The sequence below is a fragment of the Dermacentor silvarum genome, chromosome 1 (assembly GCF_013339745.2).
Source record: "Dermacentor silvarum isolate Dsil-2018 chromosome 1, BIME_Dsil_1.4, whole genome shotgun sequence".
Taxonomy (NCBI): Eukaryota; Metazoa; Arthropoda; class Arachnida; order Ixodida; family Ixodidae; genus Dermacentor; species Dermacentor silvarum.
In genome coordinates, this window is record NC_051154.1 from 155,644,489 (window position 1) to 155,658,728 (window position 14,240).

Consider the following 14,240-nt stretch of genomic DNA (forward strand, 5'->3'; position numbering starts at 1 on the left):
TTGCATTGAAGTCCCTCAGTACTACATTATACTTAGTTTGCACCTTTCTCATCTCTAATTCAACATCTTCATAAGACTGTTCTATTTCATCGTCATCATGACTGGAGGTTGGGGCGTAGGCTTGTACAACTTTCCTTCTATACCTCATATTCAGCTTTATTACGACGACTGCTACCCCCTCATGAATGCTGTAGAATTCATCAATGATACCTGATATGTCCTTATCGATTAGAAATTCTACCCCGTATTCTCTCTTATCTTGAACATCTCTGGAGCAGAGAACGTGGCCGTTATTCTGTACTGTATAAGCTTCATCAATTCCTCTAACCTCACTAAGGCCAAGAATAACCCAGGCAAAGGCTGTTAATTGCTCAAAGAGCCCTGATAAGCTACCCTCACTCGAGAGGGTTTGCGTGTTAAACTTTACCAGGTTCAATTGCCAGTGGCGGCCTGTATGAACCGAGAGATTCTTAGCGCCCACTGCCACGTCGCCGGTCTGACCACCGCCTTGGTTAGGTGCTCCGCAGCCGCTGGGAACTGAGCGCCATGGGTTAATGGACGAAACATTGCACAGGGTGTTTTCTTTAGACAATATAGATTGTTTATAAAAAAGGTATGACCATGAGTCACCTGTCGTCTTCCCATATGAGCTCTACGGCAAGGCGGAAATGCTATGCCGCTGCTTAAGTTATTCTGAAAAGACCAATTAACAAAATTTTGTTCATAAATTTTTGGTTAGTGCCCTAGGGGCCATTCTTTAAATGATGAATTTGATAACAGTCAAGTTTTAATGCACCCTAACGCTTTTAAATATCTTGAATAATGCACCTCATTCGAGATCATTATTATCGAAATCTACGGTAAATCCAGCCGAGCGCCGCGGGAACGCAGAAAAGGCGGCCCTGTTATATTATATCGGACTTGAACACCCCGGCACGAAAAGCGCGAGGAAGATTGAAACAAAGTATCGGCCAGTCACGGCACCTACTGATACGGCACGCTATGCCTGGCAAGGGAAAGCGTGCCTGTGTCGGGTCCTGACCTGTACATGTCTGGTCAGGATATGCCGCAGCATGCTATCATTCAAACTTTGCCCCACACTACTTCACGGGGCGTTGCCGCCTGACGCGCAGCGGGACGCACTCAGTCTCGATATTGTCTGGATTGGGCCTTCAATTTCGATGATGAATATCTCAAATCACGTGCGATTTTTTGGATTTCTAAAAACTGGGTATGAAATAAATTCAGCCGCCCTACAAGTTTTCCATATAAACAACTGCCCTCAAGTTAAAAATAAAAAAGTCAAAAATTTTTTGTTAATTACACTTTTGAGAGTAGCTTAAGCAGCGGCAAAGTATTTCCGCCTCGCCGTATAGCACTCGTATGCGAAGACGACAGGTGTCTGAAGGTTATACTTTTTTTTATAAAAAATCTGTATAGTCTAAAAAAAGCACCCTGTGTAGTGGCTCTTTATTTACGCATTTGCCGGCTAAACGTTCTGGCTTCTCTTCTATCGTTTGATTAGGGTAGCACCTATCCATGTGGTAGAAGCAATGCTCACCTTCTTTGTTCGCGGCTTGCTTGGAGTCCTCGTGACAGCAGAAGCAGCTGTGGAGAGTGGCCAATGACGCCCGGTGTCCAATAATTGCACAAATGAGCGCACACATCCGCGGTAGCTGCGCCTCTAACGCCTGAAGTGGGCGGAGATTGGAACTTTGTTGCGGCGGATTTGGCCTTCGTGCGCAGAGGACCCAGGATCCCCAAATTATCGTATGCTTACATGGCTCACCTTGAATGAACCTTTACTACATAGATAATAGAGATTAGCTATTTTCAAACTCCTACATTAGCTTACGACTTCACAGGCCGCACCACACCAAGAAATTGAGTTTTATTTAACATTTCATTATTAAGTGCGGCATATATCCTATTGATATTTCAGTATTACAGTCATTATTAGCTTAGATATTAGTGATAATTATTATTAAGACTGTATGATTATTTTGGTGCATTTGTAAGCAGGAAATTGATTGTTCAGGGGGAAGCGGCAAATTAAAAATGGCCTTGCGTCACCTTGCTGAATGATTCTTATTAAAATAAACCATAGCCTCATAACCTCGGCTGTTATGGTTCTCGTGGACGTTTAAATCACTCATTCTCCCTCCAACGGGCAATATGGGACAAAATACGCAATATAGCTGTTTCAATGACTGTTAATTAAAGCTAGACGCGTAAACGAAAAAAAAAAAATACCGGCAGAGTCCAGTCAGGGTTTGACCCGCCGCGGCGGCTAAGTGAGCTAAGGCGTTGCGCGGCTGAGCATGAGATCGCGGGATCGAATCCCGGCCGCGGCGGCCGCATTTCGATGGAGGCGAAATGCAAAAACGCCCGTGTGCTTGCGTTGTAGTGCACGTTAAAGATCCCCAGGTGGTCAAAATTAATCCGGAGCCCCGATTAATTTTGAAGAAGTCGGGGTTTGGTTTACTTAATTTGATTATTGCTAACAGCGGTTTCGCGAATACCCCGGCTGCTGTCTGCATCCTACTGCCCTTGTTTGTTGAGCGTCTTGTTTTTCCAGAGCGGCATAATGCACTGATAGCATCTCTCGCCTCACTACCAAAGGGCCAAAGCAGCTTCCTTCCTACTGCACATCGTTATTTGCTGTCCGTGAATCTGATCGGCCGGGTGGATGGACAGACACATGGAAGAGGACACAAGACACACGAAGCGCCCCCCCCCCTTTTTTTTTGATAGACAGGGAGCAGGCATGCCGATACAATCGCTACCTAACTGTGTGAACACCATGGCTTCAAGGATTTCCCTGGTGCTCTCGTCCTTACTCTGACCTGCAATTAAACTGATGTCCGGTTTCGGTTTGAAAAAGCACATTGTGCGTCCTGTGCCCGTCTTCATGTGTCTGTGTGCGCCAGTGCAAAAACAAGCTCATCAAGAATAGTTCCGAATTCTTACGAACCCATCCACACGTTCAACCTGTTGTGTGGCTCAGAATTACTATTCAGCACAAAGATTCATTCTACGCATAATTCTAGGGCAGCTACGCAATTCAAGGCCATTGAAATAGAAATTGAGAAGGCGACAAAACAACATAACTTGATAGCGAACATAAAATTATACAAAAATAACGAAGCTAGATTTAGGTTGTCCGACAAGGAGAGACTGCTATCTACACTAAATATTGACTTGAGTACCGACAGTAGCCCCGTATACCTTATGAGCAGAGACTGTGTGGAGTGACCACAAATTATTTTCGTCCTCTCAAGAAACACTTCGTCAGAAAATGGTATAACAATGCGTAAAAAAAAAAAAACTTGCACTTGCGCCTGAAAGATGAAGCTTGATAGCGACAGTGAAGTATTAGACAAGTACACGAAGTAAGCTTCGTAGTTTTATCGGCCGTATTAATTGTAGGAAACACAGGATTACTAAGTCAGATAACCAGCATGCTCTCATGCGCGCACAGGCAAACATCAACAGATCTCGCTCGATGACCGCGAACACTCGCTGTCACAACACTGGCCTGATGAAGAGCGCAAACAGAGGGGAGCGAACCATAGGCTCTGACTACGGGGGTGCTACGAGGCCTGAGCCCCTCCGAGGATCTACGGAAGCGCAGAGCCCTACCCCCTTCCCCCCCCCCCCCCCCGGGGGGGGGGGCCCGGCGATGCCGAAGCCGACTCCCTCCATCTACAGTCTCATTACCAGAGTTCTGTTACCCACATCATTCAATGTTTCTTTTGAGTTGCCTCTACCCTATCACCTAAAATTTTATTGTGGCTAAAAGGGTACTGCATCATTGTTGGCGCGCACGTGCACGGCTTCTATTAATATACTTTTGCTTTATTCCTGCAAATCCTGACAACAGGAAGACAAGCGCATTAGAAGCACCAGCGGCAGCTACCTCCTCCGTCTTTTTTCACTTCAACATTTTCTTTAAGTTTCCGCTGCGAACACCATGCACAGACGCCATATTTTTAAATGTATACACAGGACAAACTTTATTATTTTATTTTTAAGAGAAGAAGGTAGCCAACTAACAATTATTTCTAATGGTAAGGATAGCTTATGCCTAGAGAATGAATATGCTGTTGTATGTTAACCTCGCTTCAAATTGCTTTGCGTGCTTTTTTGACAATGAAAAAACCTGCGGACTTCAGTGACCACTTCGGCAGTGTCTTTTATCAACGGCGTGTGAAATGGCTGTGAATGAATGATATGGGTCTCAATATTGCTTCTATTTCCAGTAGGCAATTCTAACAGCTCATGAAAAAAAGCTCCTAGCAATCTACAACATTTATTAGGGACGGAAACATCACCATTTCAATGCAGAGGTCATATATATCTATATAATTCACTCAGTAACCAAAATGAGGCCAAGCCGGATTCACTCGAAATCAGAATCAATAGCAGTCATGCACAGCAGCACTTATACTCGCACTTACAATAAAAAAATAATAAAGAGGCTGCAGTTTCGCCGGAAAGGCTAAGCAGTATTAGTGATAGCGAAGCATAAGGCACCCATGTAAGGGCCGCACCCCCAACATGACATCCAATATTTAAAAAAATCCAACCGAGAAGCAATCGCGTTCAGCACGCTGATTCCGATCGCGTTCAACCGCGAATTTTCCCGCACAGCGTACTTTCGCGCGTAGCTACTGAATGACATGAGGAGGCGATCGCGTAAGGCGGATTTCATACGCGTAGTTGAAAAAATTATATAAAATGGCCAGGTCCCTTGTAAGGCTCGTCAAAATCGCGACAAAAAAGGGCTGTCCTTAATTACTCGAGTCTATATGTTAGTTAGATTGCTCATATGAATTGGAGTAAACATTCACTTACTAACCAAATCACAAGACGTCGTGTAATGCACGAACCTTGTAAACCTGTAAATATCTCACTGTATCACCTCGAGAACTCGCTATCACAACGCTGGCATTATGAAGAACGCCGGCAGCGTGGGCGAACGGTTCGTATACACAGTCGCGCGATTCACCGCGACTCTGTAAGTTAGATTCATCATTATCATCTTCCTATTTTATTGCGATAGCAATTATATGGAGAGTCCAAGCGGATTTCTGTCGTCGCTGTTGCCGTCGCCATCGCTGAGAGGTTCCGTATGAAGTCGAACGGCGATGAAATCGTCGCCGCGCGCCGTATGCTGTGTGTGCGACTGAAAGCGCGCCTCCCTCGGGCGCTTTCACGGTGAGCGAACGCACGGCGGAGAGCATATGCGACTTATTCCGTCGCGCAAAAGGCCGTGGGGGGACGGGAGCGAGAGAGGGGAGGAAGGGAAGGCAACGTTTAGCTGCGGCGCCAAATGCGTATCTATACAAAAAAGTTGCGAGGCGAAAAGATGTAGTAAAGATTCTGGCGCTGCTCGACGAGTGTCTCGTTATGATCTCGTCGAAAACCTCCGAGCCGCCGCCAGAGGCACCGGCAACAGTCACCTCGCCGCGCGCGTTCAGTGCGAACGCGGGCAAAACGCTGACGGCGTCGACAACAGTTCTGCGTGTTGCTGGTGCTGCTACATGTCCAAGTTCACACAGCTGAGAAAACTACTATTCTTACTCCGTATAGCTAGCTCTCTACTAATTTGCTGTCGCAATTGATGCTTCTCCTTTCGGGTGGAACTGCGAATTTTTTTATGTCCACTGCAGAACGACCTCCGTCAGAGATCTCCAATTGCCCCAGTCTCTTAACGTAGACTAGGGGATCTGTAACACTAGGGGTGCGGAAATACAGCCCGTAAAGGAAGACAGTGAGCATGAAGTCAGAAGCCATCCCTGCTCACCCTTTATCATTGCACCCACCAATGATTACCAACAATGAGATGTGCCACGCGGGCTGGGTAAGCGTCAGCCGCGCTCAGTCATTCGCAGCTACGGCAGGGCCAGAGGAGAAGACGCGCGCACTCCTTTCCACGCGCGTTTGATCACGTGACCTTCAGCTAACCCGAATATTGATCGCATGGGAAGATAATGCCCATCAAGCCGCCAGCCTTTTCGGCTCACTGTTGCGTGCTTTTTCTCGCACTCACAGTGTGTGGGTCGCTCATTCATATGGCTTTTGGACTTTATACGGAATATCACGGCGACGATGACAGTGAAAATTTGCTGGAGTGTCGATACAATTGCTATAGCAATAACACGAGAAATAGAAAACATGCGTCGAGCTCGCTTCTACCATGGCTGCGGAAGTCGCAATGTGCACCAGCTCCAAACACAGCACGAGCACCAACGACAAAGCGAACAGTGGGCACGTCGCTTATCGTTACTTCTCCAGAACCCGACTGAAGCTGAGAAGGAAGCGTATTTTCCACTGCTAAGCACCAGCGGAAACATACACTAGGCGCTTGGGGAGACAGCGTGCTTGAAGGGACCAGCCATCTAGAATTGCCCAAGCTTGAACCTGGCGCAGATTACCTCCAAAATAAAGCGCATGACCCACGTATTCTATGGCAGAGGCAGGAAAATAGCAGTTGTGGACCCGTTTGTTCTAGTTGCTAGGCAAAAGAAGACTCCACGCCGCTATCAAGAAGGTACCTCAGCTCACGTGTTTCCATCAGCGAGTGGCATGTACCGCCAGAGGTTCTATGAAGTACTTGGCACCGTGCTGTCTTCGTTAAGCAACAGGTAACCACATGAGATGTGGCAGCATAGGTCGCACATTGAGCAGTTTGTCATAGGGAAAGAAGACGAAGCATATATTACAAAGTTCTACGGTGACGCCCTTGAACCAAGACGCCTGATTTTGCACAGAGATATGCTGATTGATATTGTAAGCCAGCAAACGTCGGCACCATTGCGGACATTCAAGGAGCTCGTGCACCGGTTTTCGGGTTACAAAGGCGAACACCTGCGAAGCCTTTTGCCGGAAACGGTCAAGCTAAAAAAATTACCTGGACGATAACGGTCCCGTCGAGCACATCTGAGAGGTTCTTTTCGTATCTTTGGCGACTGAAAACGTACTTGCGGTCGACGTCTGGACAAGCGCGTTTTAACCACCTTGCAATTTTGCACGCCCATAAAGAACTCTCCCGCAAACTCAATTTGAATAATAATGGCGACGACTTCATTTCCTGATAAAGTGCCCGAATGAACACATTTTCACTGATGGTGAAACCATCGCATCAGACAATGAACTGATGTCTTTAATAGGAAAGAGGAAGGCGCCAACTCACAAGTCAAAGGAAACAACCTGGCTTCGAAAACAACGCAAAAAGATATACTAAGGAACGAAAATGGGATACATAACAGCGCAAGCAGGGTGAGGCCTTTTGGATATGCAAAGACGCTTGGTTGCGATAATTGTAAAACTCCCTAGTCTATGCTGTTATTTTTATATTCCCTAGTATATTAGTAATTTTTATTCGTCATATGCTGTATTAGCTGCTCAATAACGGAACCAACGCTATTCGTATACTTGCTCTCGAGTCCTATCGCGCTTTTGAGATGTCGCTGTGCCCTATTTATTTATAATTATACTTATTTCTGCGCCTTATCATTTATTGCTCTATAATCCGTTATTCCGCCGCCTGCAAATAAATGAACCAAAGGACATAAGGCATGTTTTTAAAAGTACTTATGCTAGTGCGTTAATGAGCCACATTGTTTTACGAAAATAGTTCTAGTCATAAGTTTTGTTTAGAAATTGCTACATATAGTGTGTAATTTTTATATATGTTATGACTTATCTTCTCAGCTGACCTCTAGTCAGGAAAATAGTTTTTGATTGTATCTTGGTGTTTTAAAACTTTCACAAGGGGGTTACATGGCTTTTTTTTATTGAGGTATATTTATGCGACTTAATACGCACAAAACACATATGTCTCCATAACGTATGTAACTGAATCCGCTTGTGCCATGGCTCATCAGAGAGGCCAGTCTGGCGGTGATGCGAGGGCACTCATGCTGTAAAACTGAACGCTCTCCTACTTTGAGGTCATGTAAATACTCATATAAGGCAATCACTTAAGTGAACAATACTTCGAGGTAAGACGAAGTTGCAAATGCAACTGCAACTGCAATAGATGCGGTTGGGGTACATAAAGCTGGTCGAACCCCAGCCCCCCCCCCCCCCCCCCCCCCCCGCCAGTCGGTACTATGAACACTTTCCGCCTACGGACCGAACGCTTCGCGCTGCCTCTCGCGTCAACGCGTATCCGAGACTTGAGATTACGTGATCTGCAGTCACTAGGCGCGCGTGGCAAGTCAACGCTCATGAAGTCAACACCGATCTAGACTGACCCAAGCTTTGCAACCGCCTGAGATTGCCTCCAAGATAGAGATAGGGCGCGTGGATAGACGTGCGCAGCAACGGCCGGGCTACAAAAAGATGCATAAGCTCACCTGCCCGCTTAGCGCGCTCTTGATAATGTGACTTTCAACAGTGGGCGCGCTATAAGATGGTGCGTATCAAGACACTAGCCTTGTTGGCACACCCTCGCAAGCTTGCCATCGCACCCACCGCATACAGCGTGCGGGGCACGATTGTATCTTAACCCACTTCGACTTGATGCGGAACATCACGGCGACTACGAAAATTCGCCTTGAGTGTAGCTTTGATTGATATCGCAATACTATACAAATAACAGGTGTGACGAATATTTACCTTTTCATTATCCATACCAAGCTTTTGAATAGCGATGAAAAGTGCTACATCTGATTTATTTCAAAAATAGAAAGCAATGAAGTTATGTAAAAAAATGCTTTATATGCATATATTTTTTATAGGTGGCAACTCATGCACAATGGTAACTCTCAGCTATTTCTGCTCTCCGGACATGAATCGTTGCTGTTCAAGCTTAAATGACGCAAGCCAAATTCAATTAACCATTAGAGCTGACACAAGCATGGCAGCAACTTCCCCAACTTGTTGAGAAACTGTGGCAAGCCTACAAGCAACTGCAAAATCGCCTTTATTATAGGTTTCTTTTGATGGTGCAATAGAACATGTAATGAATAGAGAACATCAACAATCCACGCAAGACGCATTTATCAGATAGCATATATACACTTTTTTAGTAGGTGGTACTTGTCATAGGCGGGCTAAATACTATATGCATACACAAAAAATAGCGATTCTTTCACAATTACCGAAGACCCGTTCACTTTGAGCGTTCATGAATTGAAGAGCCCGGTGCGAGAGTCGCATTTGCCACCGATGCAGAGAGACGGTGGGAAACACTGCACTGCAGAGACACTGCAGAGAGACACAGATCCACGGAATGATAGCTGGCTGAACCAGCTTTATCTCGCACTAGCTGGAACATGGTAATCCCAGGAGAAAATAGAATAGCCAGCACGCTCCCTTCATTACATGGCAGATATTTGCGAAGTTCTTCAGATTGTATGCCTTACCCTGGTGTCCACTCATCTTCTGCTGGCGCAGATGTAAAGTACTGAATTTCTTCTCGATGCATGCTGACACTGAAAGGCAGCCACTGCTCAAACTTGTTGATGATTGTGCTCACACACCTTGCGGTCCATCAGGGCTTGAACGCTGAATTGAGTTTGTTCACTAAGCACCATCACACATTGTCACTGTCGTAGTTATTCGTGTATGTGAATAAGGACTACACAACAAAAATTAAACAGCAACACTGCACAACTGTCTGCTGTTCGGAGCAGTGGTAGGAGTTGCAACAAGCGCTGATCCACGCCAATAAACACAGAAATAAAACATTTGTTTTTTTTAATTTACACAACTCTATCTCCAAGGTTATTAGTATCAGACACTTGGAATGCCATCTTCAATGTGAAAGTATTCGCACATCCCATTAATAAATCTCACTTCGATACTGGCCTTCACAGTACATGGCTACCGCTCAAGATGGCACATATGACTCGAAGAAATCAGCAGATACACAACAAAATGCCTGTCGTGTGCGCTAAGCATCCATTCTACGTGGCCTCATGTTATCAATAGAGACGGCTTTGGCGCTTCCCGGATATTAACTAACGTCGGAGAACACTGAGACAACATACGTTTCTTGGAGCATTTTCGGCAGCTAATTTGCTCAAATGATGCTTAATGACTTTATGGTTAATAATGTCAATCGAAATTATTCCACCTTGAGCAAGGTGCTAAACATAATTCTACTCTGTACCAATGATATCAGAGCAGTCTCGACAACGAAGGTGATTTCCGATGCTTTCACCCTAGGAAAACTGGTTCAAATAACTAACGTCCACGTTTATGTGTTTTCGGGAATGACTTTAGGAATGTTGTTTAGTGATGCCCACGTTTAGTTATGCACGAACATTATACCTTGCTTATGTAGCAGATATTTCGGCTTGTTGGTGCATCTCTGACGAAGAGCGCTTGAACAAGGGATTGCAATATTTTTTTGAGGCAACTATCTAAAACGGTGTTGTTTTATCAAAGGCTCGCGAATAGTTAGAAGCTACATCGCGCAGCTGCCGGCAGTATTAATTTCGAGTAAGGCAACTTGTTAATAAAACGCTTTAAGTCGATCATGCAATGTGAATGCTGGAAAAACGAAGCTGCCGCCACTATATTGTATACAAGGGAAAGTTGGTCACCTTGCTTCATTTTATGTTTTGTTAGTAGTGGAAACACGAGAACTTATATGGCAAGATCGAGCAACGGATTCACTGCAGCTTTTCTTTTGATGCGTAACAACGCCACCGAGCTGTTGACACAAGGGAAACTGCGAATGTGCAACGGTCACCCTAATTATCATGCTAAAAGTGCCACCGCTTTAGCTTCGTGCAATAAAAAAAAAAGCGCTGCAGCAGACATCCTTCACTGTATTTGTTGATGGTAGAAAAGTGAATATTGTTTGCGCAAATTTAACAATTGACCTTTTCTATAAGAATGGAAAGTGAGGAATGTTTTGCTAACGCTGCACTAAAGGCCGTCGAGGGTCGAGCTCTGTGCCAAAGCCATGCATGGGCCACAAACAACTCACAGAGACAAGTGCAGCCGGTACCGCGATGGTTGTTGACATGCGCGTCATACGCTCGGTCACTCAAACAAGTTGTTGAGAACACTCAAAATGTGGTGTTGCGAACACAAGCTCTCTTGAAACTCGGTTTCGAAAGTGCCTACTTGATAGCCTACACAGAATAGAGTAATTGGACTATAACTTATTGCCAATGCCTACAAGATATCTATGTACTTGAGGTCTGAAGCACAATACAATCCAATCATAATAGTCAAGCAAAAGTATGATTTCCATGAGATACTAATCAAGTAATACGGACTTATGTATGCTTTTTTTGAGGCTCTTATTGGCGAAAGCGTACCTGCGCTTAAGGAAGAATAAAATGTTGATGATCGAGCCGCTCGTTTCGTGAAGATGCCGCAACAATAACCACTAATTTATCAACTTTTCGACCTATGCTGCCTTGCAACTGATACAGCAGCCCAAAATCGCGAATGTCAAACTTAGATTGAGTAAAATAAAAATCCACTTGGCATTAAACCTTCACAGGTCGTCATGTGGTGAATTGTTGTTCAAGGCACCATATATAAGCCGCCTGTATTTGGAAATTATGGTGGAGCGCACACCAACGGGGTAATTATTGCCCTCCTCGTTTCAAAGCATCATTGGACAAACTAAACGTCTTCATAAAAAGTGAATAAGACAAGCCGCGCCTTACATCTATTGTAAACACTAGACGAATTTTCATTCATGTAAACATTTTCATGATCTTACGGATAGGTCTTATTAATTTTGTCAGAACTTTACGTAAGAAGTCTGTCATCTGTAGAAATAGGTCTTGCGTAAATGACACTATCAAAAATGTTCGTCAGTTCATTCAAGCGTGTTAGAGTCCATTTGGCCACTGTTACATTAGGACCCTGGTAAATATGTTCTACGCTCGGGTATGGAATTACCAAATTATACGTTACGCACGTTTACAAGGCGCATAGCCCAAAACACGAATTTAACTTTGCCAGCAATGTTAATGAAGCATACAAAATAGGAAATAAAAACATTCTGAAGAACCAACCCTGGTTCCTATCCAAGAATGCGTTTAGCATGCTTTGGGAGGTGGTCATCTGTAGCAATCTGTTGCACTGTGTGTTATGGGTGGCCTCCGCTTACCACCGTGCTTTACCTGTACATGAAAGCCAAACAGGAATTCAAAAGCCACTTCCTCAAGGACAAGTTTGGAACCCCGTGCAGTGTGTGCGACCACCTCTGGTCGCATAGGTGCACAATATTAAAATGACGGTGTCTGTGTCTTCGACCAGAGGTGCAATGTCTTAAAACAACAGCGTCTCAAAACGCTAGCTGTCGCGATGGAAGAATGCGAGAGAAGGAAAGAATACCGCGCCATGCTACTGCGTGGTACCACACAGTACCAGCAGTCACGTCACTGCCACCGGTAGCATCGCACGGTGGTACCTTACCACTTCGTGGTTTCTACCGCTGCGCTAGACTGCACTATTTTAGGAATCGGCGCGCGAAAATGGGTTAGACAGTCACAAGAAATCGCCGTTAGTTCCCAAAGAACGCTAAACGCATTAAAAATGAGAATGACATGTGACATGCTCAAGATGGAGTGACACTTCTTGTGTGATTTGACACAAATTCTCAGGGAAACGTGGCTACCAGATGGGGCATTAGATGAGGGTAATACAATTTGCACAGCGTTTTACGGAACAACACTACACGGCATCACACAGAACCTAAGCTTCGACGTAGTTATGAAAGACATTCGGCTTTCAGCCTGTTTTCACGCATGGGACTCCTTACTTCACCTGATGATAGAACGATGGCTTAAAATTGTTCCAGATTCATTACTTCTTGGAAAAATCACTGATGTTGGAAATTTGCGCCTGCTTTTGAAGCCACTGAAAGAGTGGTCTCCAAATGGAGAATCCACCTTACACTAAATTTGGGTTAACATCCTGATATCTTTAAACGTCACTGAGTAAAAGAAATGTCCAATGCCCGTACGTAAGGCGTGTCTTTGCTTCAAGGGATCCATGCCCGGTGGGTGTGCACAGATGAAAGTTCTTGTCCCGAAGGGCTTCCGCACAATGGTAGTAGACAGTGGCGCATGATGGCATCCACACAGCAGTGCCGCATTCTGCACATGGAAGCATCTGCTGACAAACGCAGGCAGGAGGATCACACGTATGTTAGTGGCCTTTCCTTTGAGCTCGAAAGTTGCTTGCCGCTATCAGTGGAAAGGACGTATTTACACTCTGGGTTCATTTCGCTCATTTCACTTCCTTCGTCGGCACTGGTTGCAGCTCTCGATTCTGGTTTACGCGAACCTGCGAACGTGAACACAATTGCATGCAAAATAAGGAAGAGTGAAATGTTTCCTAAAATTGTATGCACAAACATTCAATAGTTAACACAGCACCAGAACAATACCGTTGCCGTTAACACCAATACCATACGCCATCTGTGAACATGTGGCAAGGTGTACGGAGCGCAAGCGCGGCTGTCACATGGCTAATAGGATATGCTAAAACGCCGTCCCAAGGAGAGCTATTGATTAGCAGCTGGCGCGGTCACTTCTGGATTCGCGAGCCGCGTTGAAACCCAGACTGAAAACATTGATAGAAAGGAAAATTTGTAAAAAACACTTTAACATATTAACTAGAAAACATTAACAAGTGCGACTGCTCTCCGACAATGCCATAATCTATGTACTCATTACTTCATGTGCAATACTAATTTTTTCTTACCATTTAGCAAATCCCATATGTGAAAAACCTATGTATATGTTATAGAGCTACTACTATCGTGCTACTTTGCTAGTTCATCTCCTCTTTTATTGTACCAGCTTCTACATCTGATACTTCTGGAACATAGTTTTGATTATATATATCCTTTTTATTCCACCCAACAAATATCATAGCATACGAATAATACATGAGGTAACACACTGAAAAGCTTTACGCATGTGTCGACTTCAAACGGATGCATCTGAAAGGGTGCCTAATGGCAACGCATAACGCGCAGAACTACCAGTAAAAAGGTGTCTGCTTTACGTGGAATGATTGAAGGAAATGGTCACTATTGTGGCGACAGTTTCTTTCGTAATTTTATGCTGCCCGCAGACGGCCTGGTTTTTGATGCGACAGCGAGGGCGCTGTTTATATAGACCCATCTACCGGGCCAAGAAGATAAGTGACAACTCAGTCTCTTTCTGTTTTCTTGGTTACATTACATATATAATTTTGTGAAAACACATGCATAGACCACGGAAGACTAAGAAGTACACATTTAC

At 44.7% G+C, this 14,240-nt stretch overlaps 1 protein-coding gene across 1 annotated transcript in view; it reads right to left on the reverse strand.

The window, feature by feature from the left end:
* Positions 1–8,939: 8,939 nt before the first annotated feature.
* Positions 8,940–14,240, reverse strand: part of LOC119431674 (neuronal cell adhesion molecule-like) — a 137,004-nt gene continuing 131,703 nt past the window's right edge. Inside the window, exon 7 of the mRNA XM_049671745.1 lies at positions 8,940–13,275. Coding sequence (XP_049527702.1) covers positions 13,127–13,275 — 149 coding nt within the window. The 3' untranslated portion in view covers positions 8,940–13,126. The remainder of the gene's footprint in view (positions 13,276–14,240) is intronic.